The sequence below is a fragment of the Myotis davidii genome, unplaced genomic scaffold, assembly GCF_000327345.1.
Source record: "Myotis davidii unplaced genomic scaffold, ASM32734v1 scaffold394, whole genome shotgun sequence".
Classification (NCBI taxonomy): domain Eukaryota; kingdom Metazoa; phylum Chordata; class Mammalia; order Chiroptera; family Vespertilionidae; genus Myotis; species Myotis davidii.
The window spans coordinates 2874448-2886774 of NW_006287548.1; the positions used below are offsets into that span (position 1 = coordinate 2874448).

At 38.0% G+C, this 12327-nt stretch overlaps 1 protein-coding gene across 1 annotated transcript in view; it reads left to right on the forward strand.

Annotated features, from left to right (window-relative positions):
* The window catches only part of ADAM23 (ADAM metallopeptidase domain 23), a gene marked incomplete at its 5' end in the record, with an annotated part of 149420 nt that overhangs the window by 76721 nt on the left and 60372 nt on the right, over positions 1 to 12327 (forward strand). Inside the window, 2 exons of the mRNA XM_006759419.2 lie at positions 6259 to 6341; positions 7532 to 7595. Of these exons, the coding sequence (XP_006759482.2) occupies positions 6259 to 6341; positions 7532 to 7595 (147 nt within the window). The remainder of the gene's footprint in view (positions 1 to 6258; positions 6342 to 7531; positions 7596 to 12327) is intronic.

Genomic DNA, 12327 nt, shown 5'->3' on the forward strand with positions numbered 1-12327 from the left:
TTCCTGTTCCCTTGCTCACTCCTGCCCAGGGTCATAGGAGTGACCTAACTGGTGGGAAGGGGTTGGGCATGACTGTGTAATCCCTTCCTCTCTTTCTTTTGTGATGTCACCTCCCTACAGGAAGAGCACCTTCTCTCTACTTTTCATGCTCTCAGTTGTATAGTGGCATCCTGGGAAGCGGGGAGGTGAGAAGGGTTGTTTGCCCCATGTTGTCTGTGCTTAGGTAGGTAAGTCTGGATAACTCAGGGTATAGCATTAGCAGGCCTATTGGATTCTCAGTGAATCCTCTCCTCCAGTTTAGTGCTATCAAAAATGAAGGTGATCTATTTTTTATTTGTCTCAGTCCTGTGTCACTCTTATTTGGTTCTAAACTTACTTGGGTGCCACTTCACATCCTCTAGGATGGCTATAATAAAAAAGATGGGCAACAACAAGTGTTGGCAAGAATGGAGAACTGGAACCCTGATACACTGCTGGTAGGAATGCACCATGGTGGAGCTGCTTTGGAAAATAGTTTGACAATTCCTCAAAATGCTAAGCATAGGGTTCCCTTATGACCCAGCAGTTATAAACCTTTACATCTCCAGGCGAACTAAAAACATATGTCCAAGCAAAAACTTGTACATGGATATATCTAGCAGCATTATTTATAATTGCAGAAAATTGGAAACAACCCAAATGTTCATCAGTTTGTTGTAATGTACCCCGCGAATCACAGAAGGACACCTCAAGAAGTTGAATTAAAGTCACATTTATTGCCATCTGGGACTATGAGGGGCCATTCCCCAAATCTCATAGTAACAAGATGGTCAAAAAACCAGGTTTACATAGGCAGAAATCACAAAGGTATGGATTACATCCCAGGGTTTGGAATGAGGAACCTGGGTCCTATTTCAGGTACAGAAGAATGTGCTTTCTAAAACCAGTAAGATAACAATCAATGGGATAGTCATTCAATCAAATGGGATGATGTATACAATTCAGAAAATCAAAATAACTTTTCTATTGTTAAGCCAAACAGCAGGGTTAGAGTTAAACTACAGTTTCTACCTGAGATGGTTGCTACCATACTTCAAGTTGACCAGTATATAAGCTAAATGTGGTATAATCACACAAAGAAATATTATTCAGACATACAAAACAATGAAGTACTGATTCATGCTACACCGTGGATCAGTCTTGTAGACATTATGCTAAGTGAAAGAAGCCAGACACCAAGGGCCACATATTATAAGATAGCATTTATTTGAAATGTCCAGAATATGTAGGCAAATCCATAGAGATCAAAAGTAGATTAGTGGTTGCCAAGGGCTTGGGGAGTGGGGGGAGGTGGTGCAAAGGAGGAATGGGGAATGACTGCTAGTATAGGGTTTCCTTGTGAGGTGATCAGAATGTCCTGGACATAGTGGTGATGGTTTCACAACCCTCTGAAAATACAGAAAACCACTGAATTGTATTCTTTTAAAGAGTAAATTTTATGGTTTGTCAATTATATCTCAAAGGAAAAAAGCCTCAAGTAGGGGAATGGTGGTTTATTTAACTACCTTCTCAACAAACATCCATCTTCTGCTCCTTTAAGATTTTGCCACTTAGGCTCATGAATAAGCCATTCCTATTTATTAGGTTCCAAGTGCTGGATATACGTCAGTGAACCAAATAGATACAAATCTCTGTCTTCCTTCTTTTCTTTATCACTGTAATCACATCACCCTCCTACAGTGTTTTTTTTGTGTGCTTCCCTTATCAAATCACTGTGGCTCAGCTTAAATTTCCTTCTTCCCCAAAGACTTCTGGGCAGGGATTGTCAGAGGGAATGGGCCTTGTTGGGCTTGGCTCAGGGCAGGCCTGAAAGTTAGAAAAAAAATCCCCATGAAATCAAGAAAGCAGACAGTACTGGCTCCTCACAAAACTATTTTAAGTTTGAGTAGTATAATTTTGTGTGAGCTATTAAAAATTTATGTGGCATTGGTACAGCCAAACTGTTTTCATACTTGAATATCACTGCCAGTTTAATGAAGGTAAATAATTAAACCGGTGTCGCAGTCACAAGTCCTCTGATTCTCTAAAATAATTTTTCACTTTCTTATTCTGCCACATTCAAATTCAGATCTATGTGTCTAATTATAGATATCTTTTTCTCTTTTGCTTACCAGCCCACTGATTTATTAAATAGGATTGATACACCCTGCTGGTTGATAAGTTTGAGGAACTTAAAGATATGCATATAGAATAGTGAATATATTGTTATATTTAGAAATAGAGCCTGGAATATCAAATAGGAACTAGGGGCTATGCAGTTTCTTTTCAAACGTGTATCTACACGTTCAGGAGTTGATTGACTAAATCAGAGCTTGGTCACCATGAACGGCCGAGTTTATGAGAGTTTCTTAATGAAGATGATATGAACTGGGTGATAGAACTTGACTGAAGCAGATGAGGTCATCAAGCAGACACAAAGGTGGGGCAATTTTAAAGTAAAGTAAATTGAAACAATAGGTTTCATTTTCCAAAAGGTTGTATTTAAAGTGAGCAGAATAAAAAAAAACACATTCCTTCATTTGATCAATAATACCTGGGATCCAAATCTTCCGCTCCTCTGTGTTATCAGCAGGCTCACAGAATTGCTGCCCCCGCCACTTCTGCTTACGAAGTGTCTGAAAGGATGCATAGACTTCAGTGTTTCGGTATTTGCAGGAGTGGCCTGGTGGTTTCCAGGGGCCTTCTTAGCTCGGCAGCCTTGTGGAGCCGTGTCCGTTACTGGAGCATCACCTGGCCGTGGAGCGCTCCGCTCTGTGCCAGTGGGAAGCTGAGGACGTTGGGAGCATACTTACTAGGATTTTTAAGTTCCTTTGACTACTCAGTAACTCTCACTTATCAGATGCTCCACTTTGTTCAATTTAATGAACTGACTGACAGTTTTGTATCCCGAAATGCCCCTCGGGGCCCCCATAGACTGGTGTCATGTGCCCAATGAGCCCTTTGGGGCCCCCCTCCCTACTGTTTGCCTGGTCACCGATGTGTCCCACGTATAGGCGGTGGTCTCCAATCCACTGGCCAGCACTCTTAAGCTGCTTGAGGCCTTCCTGACTAATCCGAGAGCCTGAAGATGTGGGATTCATTTTGGCTTTTCCTGTTGTTGGAAGAGCATTTTAACAATGCCTCCGTCTCTGTACATGGAGGTAGTGGTTACTGTGAGATAGTGGGTGTTCAAGATGGCTAGTTCTTGTGTGGAAGGCACCCCAGAGCTGACTGCCTGGTGCCACTGTGGACAAAGCCCACTAGAAGTGGCCTCTTTGCCTGCTCCACTACTGTTACCCTGTTTCCCAAGAGAGAATGCCTCTTTTCAGTTGGGATTTATTTAATATGAAATACCTCAGGATGTTCCTTCGCAGTGGTGTTTATAAAGTGCTGCATAGATCCGGAGAGTTGCTAAATAGTATTTCACTGGTAATGCTTTCTTGAAAACTTGGTATATATTTAGTAATTAGTAACTCAGAAAATTCTTTAATACCACTAACACCCATACAGAATTAGAACCTGCCAAACTATTTATAGTGCTTAGTATAACTACATAATTAGATATGAACACTTTTTTGTGATGATAAACATCAGGGATTGGATGTTACTTCAAGTCTCGTTTGTGGTCCGAAAAGTATGGTGCTCCACATTTAAATATACAGGGAACTAAAGCAGTTTCCTTCGGACAATACCCTGTTTTAATAAAAACAGGTAACAATGGCCTTTATACTGAGAGAGCATCAACCTTCAGTTTCCAATGCAAGTTAAATCTAAAAAAAGAACTTGGGAATATTTTCTGGGGAAAAATGAATATTTTTATGAGTATCTGGAAAATACAGTTTTTCTTAGAAAGGTCAAGTAAATATGACAGTGTTTGCTATGCATTTCTAATAATCACCTGATTTAAGATAGCCTTTTGGTATGATACAAAGTGCTAAATAACCAGTTTGATGGAATTTGCAGTTACCTGTGACTGTTTCTAGAATCATGTGAAGAGTCTGAAGTTTAGTTACAGAGTCATGACCTGGATTCTGAAAGTGCTGAGATGTGTGATACCATTTGTCCTTATAAGTTCCAGAGTTAAATATGCAAATAGAATTTGACATATTATAAACAAGTCAAAATTTATATACAAGATGGTTGTATGAGGACTGAAAAGCAACCTTTATAAAATATTATCAGGGTTATAATACCAAATTTAGACAACTAACATGGAAAATTTGTATTATGCTCTGAGGCTATTGTAGTACAGTATAATAAGCAGTGATCAGAATGACTATAAATCATCAATAAAAAGTCAAAGTATGTCCAGTATATTCTACGTAAGAAAATAAATAGGAAGTTTCTGGTTAAACAATGTGACTTCAAGGCTTATATTTATTCCCTTCTATAACCCACTCAAATAGCAGTTAAGAAGTAAAAAGGGCAAGCCAAGAGAAGAAACGCCAGCAGATGAGAGGTGTCCGTAAAATTGTAGGAGAGAGAAAATGGATGAGGAGTAATTGTCCGAGGTTTGAGCTTTTCCTGCTCTCCCAAGTTCTTCTGGCAAACCCAGAAGCCAGCCAGCTCATGTCACTCCACCCAGAAAGGCTCAGGGATTGAAGGCACATGAAAACAGAAAGGTTGGTTAAAAGTCTGCCTGGAGTCTATTTAAATCCCTGATCTACTCCATACCTCATATAGCCAGGTAACCATATCTTCTGTACTCTGGTAGAAGAAGTCAGTTTTTAGAGAAATACGGAAAGGAGGGAATTATCAGAGAAACAGTAAAAGCCTCCCAGAACTGAAATGCATGCATTTTCTCGATTAAAAGATATAATAGAGTGTCCAGCGCAATGAATAAGCAAAGACCCACACCAATGCATGTCATGAGATTTTATGAAAATGGGGATAACTAAAATTTCTTAATGTCTTCATGAAAAGGGAAAGTAAATATGATAGAAAAATATCTATCATTAAAACTACATCCAACTCACAACAGGAACATAGAAGTTGTGAGACTATGCAAAATGCCAAGAGAAAATAATCTCTCTTCTAGAATTCTCTACCCACCCAAATGATCACTCAAGTTTAAAGATAGAAAAAGAAATTTTCAACTGTGCAAGTTTTCTCACCAACTTTATCTTCCATGAACACTTTTTCAAGAAAGTAGCAGAGGATGTGTGCCTCCAGAAAAGGGGAGGGTGAGATCATGAATGGAGAAGACATGGGGTATAGAAATCAGTATAGCAGGGGTGAGGGAAGGGAGCTCCCAGGGTGATGCTACAGAGAAGTCCTGGTTGGCAGGTATGCATCAGGCCTAGAAGGAGGTCAAAGGGAAACCATAAGGGTGTCTCCAGGAACAAAATGGCTGTGATAAATTACCTATATGCTTGATGATAGGAGGAGAGTTGTAGATAATATTTTAGATAGTGGGGCTATTAAATACATGGGAAAGTCAGCAAACAAGAAAACAAAGCAAATATTCTTGAAAAAATTTAAAATGGAGCAAAAAAGAATATGTAATCACAACTATGTACAATTTTTGCATAGTTGTAATAGAAACACTAAATACCAATTTAACCCAAAACTGGTGATGCGGATTGGAATGTACTAGTATTGAAGGCAAGAGGGTTGTTAAGTTTCTATATTAGGAAGATAATTCCAAAGTGAAATCAGGACAGAGGAGTAAAAATGTTCCATTCAGAAATACATAGGTAAACAGCAGAAGTAGTTAAAAATGATTGCTGTGGAGGTGGGGCGAGAGGGAGGAAGGAAATAGCTATATTAAAAAAAATAGGCCTTGTAGTTACTATTTGATTTTGACAACTAATTTGTATATTGTTTCCAACTTTTAAAACTAATTTTTAATAGTAGGAAAGGAATGAATAAGGTTTTATGTAATTTTCCATAAGAAATGATTGCAAATAACAACGTTGGGTCTGTCCTCAGTTAGGTAGAAGACCTTATTCCAAAACAGTTTCTGTTAAGTACCTACTCCCTTCCATGCTTAAGAAAGCGGTATAAGTTGTACCAGTGGTATTGGTGGCTTATTCCCACCAAGCCTTTTCTCCTTCATTAAATTTTGTAGGCACATGCTTGTCATAGGGAAGTTGAAAAATTGCCTAGCGCTTTGAGATTTCATATTAACCAGGAAGAGGTTTTAGGACCTTCCTCACAGTTGTTTTTGCTTTATAGACGCGTCCCAAGGAGTGAATCATGATGCAGAAAACATAATTTCTCAAACCTTCTGTGTTGTAGGGTGGAGAGCACTGTTACTACCATGGGAGCATCCGAGGCGTCAAGGACTCCCGGGCAGCTCTGTCGACCTGCAATGGACTTCAGTGCGTGAGACTCTTATTGGGACAATGGCCTTGCTTCCATTCATTCATCCTTTCCATCTTTTCTTTCATAGAACAGTCTTGTAGTGCCTCTTCTGTGCCAGTCCTATGCCAGGGACTGGATATGGAGTGATGAACAAGGAGGGTGTAGTCCCTATTTTCTTTTTTTTAAATCTTTAATTTCTTTATTGATTAAGGTATTACTCTATTTTCTTAACACTTAGAGTTTGCAGGAGATTCTGAGGTTAAACAAATGATTACACAGATTAATATTTAATTTGCCTTTTTGGTAGGTACTGTGAAGGGGAAGGACAGGGACTTATAGGGTGACCTAACCTAGATCCAGGAATGTTTCCCAGAGGTGGATGCTGGAGGACATATCAGCTGGATCAGACCTAAGGATAACTAGGCGCTAGCCAGGTGAGGGGGGTGTGAAAGAGAGGAGCTCATGCATCAGCTTTGAGACAGGCTTTCAAAAACACCTGTAGCTGCCTTTAGACCCGAACCCACGCGCGCCAATAAAGATCTGTTTGTGCTCATGCGAAGAAAAAGGATCTCAAAAATCTGATCTCTGCACATAGCAAAAATTTCTGTATCTCCAAAAATTAAATGTGATTTTCAGCACAGAGGCATTCTGCTTAATGGAAATTCACAACGTGCAAGCGTAAAGATCCTTCATTTGCCTCTTTCGAATCAGATGGCTTTAGATTATTGTTACACATGAACAACCTGTTTTCTTATCGATGATATTGGATTTGCATAACAAGAAATTTGGACTAGTCATGCATTATCCTGGAGAAACTGGAACTGCATGAACAGTCCAATCCCAGATTAACCTTCTTATCTTTCCATTTAATTAAAAAAATTAATCATATCAAGTATAATTTGTCTACTCTTGGTGTATACTTTTTATACCCTGTGTAGCCTAGATGCTGTCTAGTGTAGTGTGGGGACCACCATGGGGTTCTGTGCAAATATATAGTTTAGATTTGAGGCAGTATAAAGGTATTTATTTAGATATACTCTTTCTCTTTTTTTCTTTAATTTCTTTATTGGTTAAGGTATTATAAGTGTGTCCTCATCCCCCCCATTATACTCTTTCTTTTTAAAAATGCAATATGCAGCTCCCCTGCTGTTTCTTGCTGTTTGCTGTAATTGTTAATTTTCTCCTTGTGTGGTTTCTCATGCTGCAGTGGTATGTTTGAAGATAATACCTTTGTGTATATGATTGAACCACTGGAGCTGATTCATGATGAGGTAAGTCTGGCTGTGACATCAGTTTCCTTGTGATGTTTTATTCTTTCAGCATCTTTGCCTTTGAGCAATAAAGAGAACATAATGTAGATTTCACTGTGCATTTAAACATAGTACCTGTTTCAAACTTGGGGTGGGGGAGAGGGGGAGAGAGAGAGAGACAGAGAGAGAGAGACAGAGAGAGAGAGAGAGAGAGAGAGAGAGAGAGAGAGAGACAGAGAGAAAAAAAGAGAGAGAGGAACATTGCTGTGACACATGCCCCAACTGGGATTGAACCCACAACCTGGGTATATGCCTTGAATGGCAATCAAACCCACCACCTTTTAGTGTATGGGACGACCTTCCCACCAACTGAGCCACACTGGCCAAGGCTAAACTAGCTTTTATTCTCACTCCTTCTTTAGATAATTGTACAACTATTAAGCATGTACTTAACTTTTGGGAGTCTGAGAATCTTCAGTGGGGAAATTTGTGGGTTGAACTATGATTATATTATATAATAGTTAGGTTTCTTTAGAGGAAGGGGAGAAAATAATGTTTAGAGTCATTCACAGGCCATCAGCTAGACAAAAAAAATCACAAGGACATTATGCTAAGTGAAATAAATCAGGCAGACAAAGAGAAGTATGGTATAATGTCACTTATCTGTAGGGGCTCTAAAAAACAACTTACAGAAATAGAAAACAGATTAGTGGTTAACAGAGGCCAATGGGGAAATGGGTGAAGATGGTCAAAAGGTACATTCTTCCAGTTAGAAGATTATTAAGTTCTGGGAGTGTAATATACACCATGGTGACTATAGTTAACAATACTGTATTGTATATTTGACAGTTGCTAAGACAGTTGATCTTAGTTCTCATCACAAGAAAACATTTTGTATCATGTGAGGCGATGGCTGTTCACTAAACTTATTGTGAAGATCATTTTGCATTATATACATAAATCAAATCATTATGCTCTACACCTTAAACTTATACCATATTGTATGTCAGTTATATCTCAATACACTCTAATAATGTTGCTCACTAATAGCATGGAGCCAAATTTAAAATTCGGTATATGTTCATCAAATACTGTAATGAGAGTTACTACATGCTGGGTACTATTTTAGGTGCTGGGGATAAAATGATGAACAAAATAGATATAGATCCTGGGCCTAATAGATCTTATAGTCTACAGGGACAGACAGGAATAAACAGACTGGATAATTAATTATGGTATATTAGACAGTGATACATACTAAGGGTTAAAAATGAAGCCACATGGAGTTTAACCTTCACTTTAACTATCCAGGGGAGGGCACAATGGGATGGTAGTTTTGGATGAAGACCTTGTAGACATTAGGGAGCTGGAAGAACATTTCAGGAGAAGAGCGCATGCCAAGGCCCTGAGGCAGGACTGTTCCCAGTGTGTTGTAGGAAGTTAAAGGAACCCAGGTTGGAGAGGAGTTGAAAAGTGGGGGGAATGGTAGTCGATGAAGGCACTGACTGAGAGGTAACAGTAAGGACGTTATGTCAGTGAAAAGCACTGCTACTGGGAAAATATTATAGGATCAGAATATTGCAATCATTTGATGGGGAGCAGAAAATGATTTTTATCTTTAGAGATTTCAAATGTAGAAAAAATAAATTTTGAAACAGGTAGCCTGGCTGGTGTGGCTCAGCGCTTGAGCATCAACCTATGAACTAGAGGAGGTCACAGCTCGATTCCTAGTCAGGGCACATGCCTGGGTTGTGGGCTGGATCCCCAGTAGGAGGTGTGCAGGAGACAGCTGATCAACGATTCTCTCTCATCATTGATGTTTCTATCTCTCTCTCCCTCTCCCTTCCTCTCTGAAACCATAAAAATATATTTTAAAAAAGAAACAGGTAATAGTCATATATGTAGGCTATTGACAATAACAGTTGAACACATTTAATTTCTTTGTTGTGGCAATGTATGAATATTGGGTAAGTTTCAAATCTGAGACAGAAGAGTCACTAAATTTTAAATGGTAAATGTGTGAATCCTATATAATTTTTCAACTGGTAACTATAAAAATTAACAGATAATGAGACAATGCCACCCAGATAAAGATATTTTAATTAAGTAAAATGTTTGTCCCGTACTACAGTGGTAGGTAGAAAGCCTGTATACTGTATAGCAAAATTATTTGATGAGTTCAGCAAAAAATTAACTTTGATTTCTGGCATTAATTAATAGCCCTGTTACCCCCCCTGGTTCCATTCTTTCTCTCACAAAAAAAAACCCCACAAAAAAACAAAACAAAACAAAACAAAATAAAACCTACGGAACAAAACCAAACCAAAAAATAACAACTCCCTGCCCTGATCAGTGTGGCTCAGTTGGCTGGAGTGTTGTCCCATGCACCGAAAGATGGCGGGGATTGGGGTGAGGGGAATGTCCAGCTCCCATCAGGGCACATACCCAAGTTGTGGATTCGATCCCCTGTTGGGCCACTTGCAGAAGGCAATGCATTGATATTTCTCTCTCACATCAATGTTTTTCTCTCTCTCCTTCCTCTCTCTCAAATCTTTTACAACAGCAGCTCCCTAAGCCTTAGAGTTTTGTTTTTTTTTAAAGCCTTGAGATTATTTTTCAAGACATTTCTAATAGGGCAATTTTGTAGATTGGATGATTCACAAATGTATGTGACTGTATTAAGCCACAGGTGGGGCCCTTTCACTCTGTTAAATTGTTGCCTGTCATACAGTATTTAAGTGTACCTAACACACTTTGGATTTGGGCAGCTTCCTCTGACACACAAAAATGTGTTATATACTAAACTATTGAAGAGATTTATAAATATAAGCTGCTATTATCCTAATGTTCATAGCCAGTGGTTCTCAACCTTGGCTGCATATTAGAATCACCTGGGAATCTTTTTAAAATCCTGATTTCTGGGCCTCATCCCCGGAACTTCTGTTTCTTTGTTATGGGGTGGGGCCACAGCATTTAGTAACAAAGAAACAATTTCCGGAGGATGAGGCCCAGAAATCAGGATTTTAAAAAGATTGCCAGGTGATTCTAATGTGCAGCCAAGGTTGAGAACCACTGTTCATAGCATTGACTTTGCATTGCTATGCCCATCACCCTATTCTTCCAGGATTGCTTGTTACATGCTTAGTGCTATTTCCTTTTTGCCTCCTTTCTTACTGCCTACCTTTTCTTCCCACTTTTATTTTTACTTTTTTCGGTTACAGTTGACATTCAATATTATATTGGTTTCAGGTGCATAATGGTGAGACTTATATAACGTATGAAATGGTCCCCCTGATACATTTAGTACCCAGCTGGCACCATCCATCGCGATTACGATATTATTGACTATATTCCATGTGCTGGACTTTACATTCCCATGACTGTTCTGTAACTACCAGTTTGTACTTCTTAATCCCTGTCCCTTTTCCACCCACCCCCAACCCCCCTCCCATCTGGCAACCATCAGTCTGTTCTCTGTATCTATGAGTCTGTTTTCTGTTTTGTTTGTTCATGTCTTTTTGTTTTTTAGTTTCCACATATAAGTGAAGTCATATGGTAGTTGTCTTTCTCTGTTGGACTTATTTCACTTCACGTAACAATTTGTCCTCATTTTCACCACCAGTGGAGGGAAAGGAACAATACTTGAAACTTTAAATTAGTTTTAAAATTGTGTTGCTAAACTAGTTGTGAGTGTCATTACTCTAGTCATTTTTTCACCTCTTCTGGAATTAAGAGTTTACTATACTCAAATTTAGATTTTTTTGATATTTTGTTTATTCTTATTAATTTTAGTCTACTTTATAATAACTCAAATATTAAGGATAGGATGCTTCTAATGAGAATTTGTTATCTGTTAAGCAGTAAATGGATAGTAAAACTCTTAATTGTTGTAAGTCTTTTATGTAATCTATCAGGAACACTTTTCAAAAAACAATTTTCTAATTATAAGACTGATACATTATAGGAAATTCAGAAAAGCAAAAATAAACAAAAACTTTACAAAACATTAATTACATATCATCCCATCCCCACAAATAACTTCTCTTCACTTTTCAGTGAATTTCTTTCCATTTTCCAAGATATATCCTCACATACTTAAAAAAAAATTGGATCATTATTTTGTAATATAATTTTAATTCAGTAATGTATCTCTCTGAGCTTCATATTTTTATTTGTAAAACGGGGATGAAATATGCACTGTATGGAGTTCTTATGAGAATTAAATTGTGTAATGTGTTCATTAACAGTGCCTGGCACATACAATGCACCCAGTAATGGAAGCTAATAGTAATAATAGTCATGGAAATAAGCCATTTCTAGAAGTGTAATTTCTAGGGGAAAGGATATTAATGTTTTCAAGGCTGTTGATAGAATTGCTAAATTTCTTTTTGAACTATGCTTCCAATTTTCTCCTACCAGCAGTGTATAAGAGTACTTTTCGCCTTGTAGCTATAATTAACTTTGGTTATCATAATCTTTAAACCTTTGCCAACTTGAAGGCACAAATTTGTATATCTTTAAAATTTTTTCCATTTTGAAGAAATACTAAAGAATTCATCGTTTTTTTCATATATGCATTGGCTATTTGTGTTTCTTTCTTGTGAATATCCTATTCATGTCTTCGGAGAAAGTTCAGACTTACGAGTAACTAATAAAACTATTGCTTTTATCTAAGCTGGAACAATTGGATGATACTCTATTTTAAGTTTCAATACAACATATAATTTCATTCTTAAAAAAAAAAAAAAATATA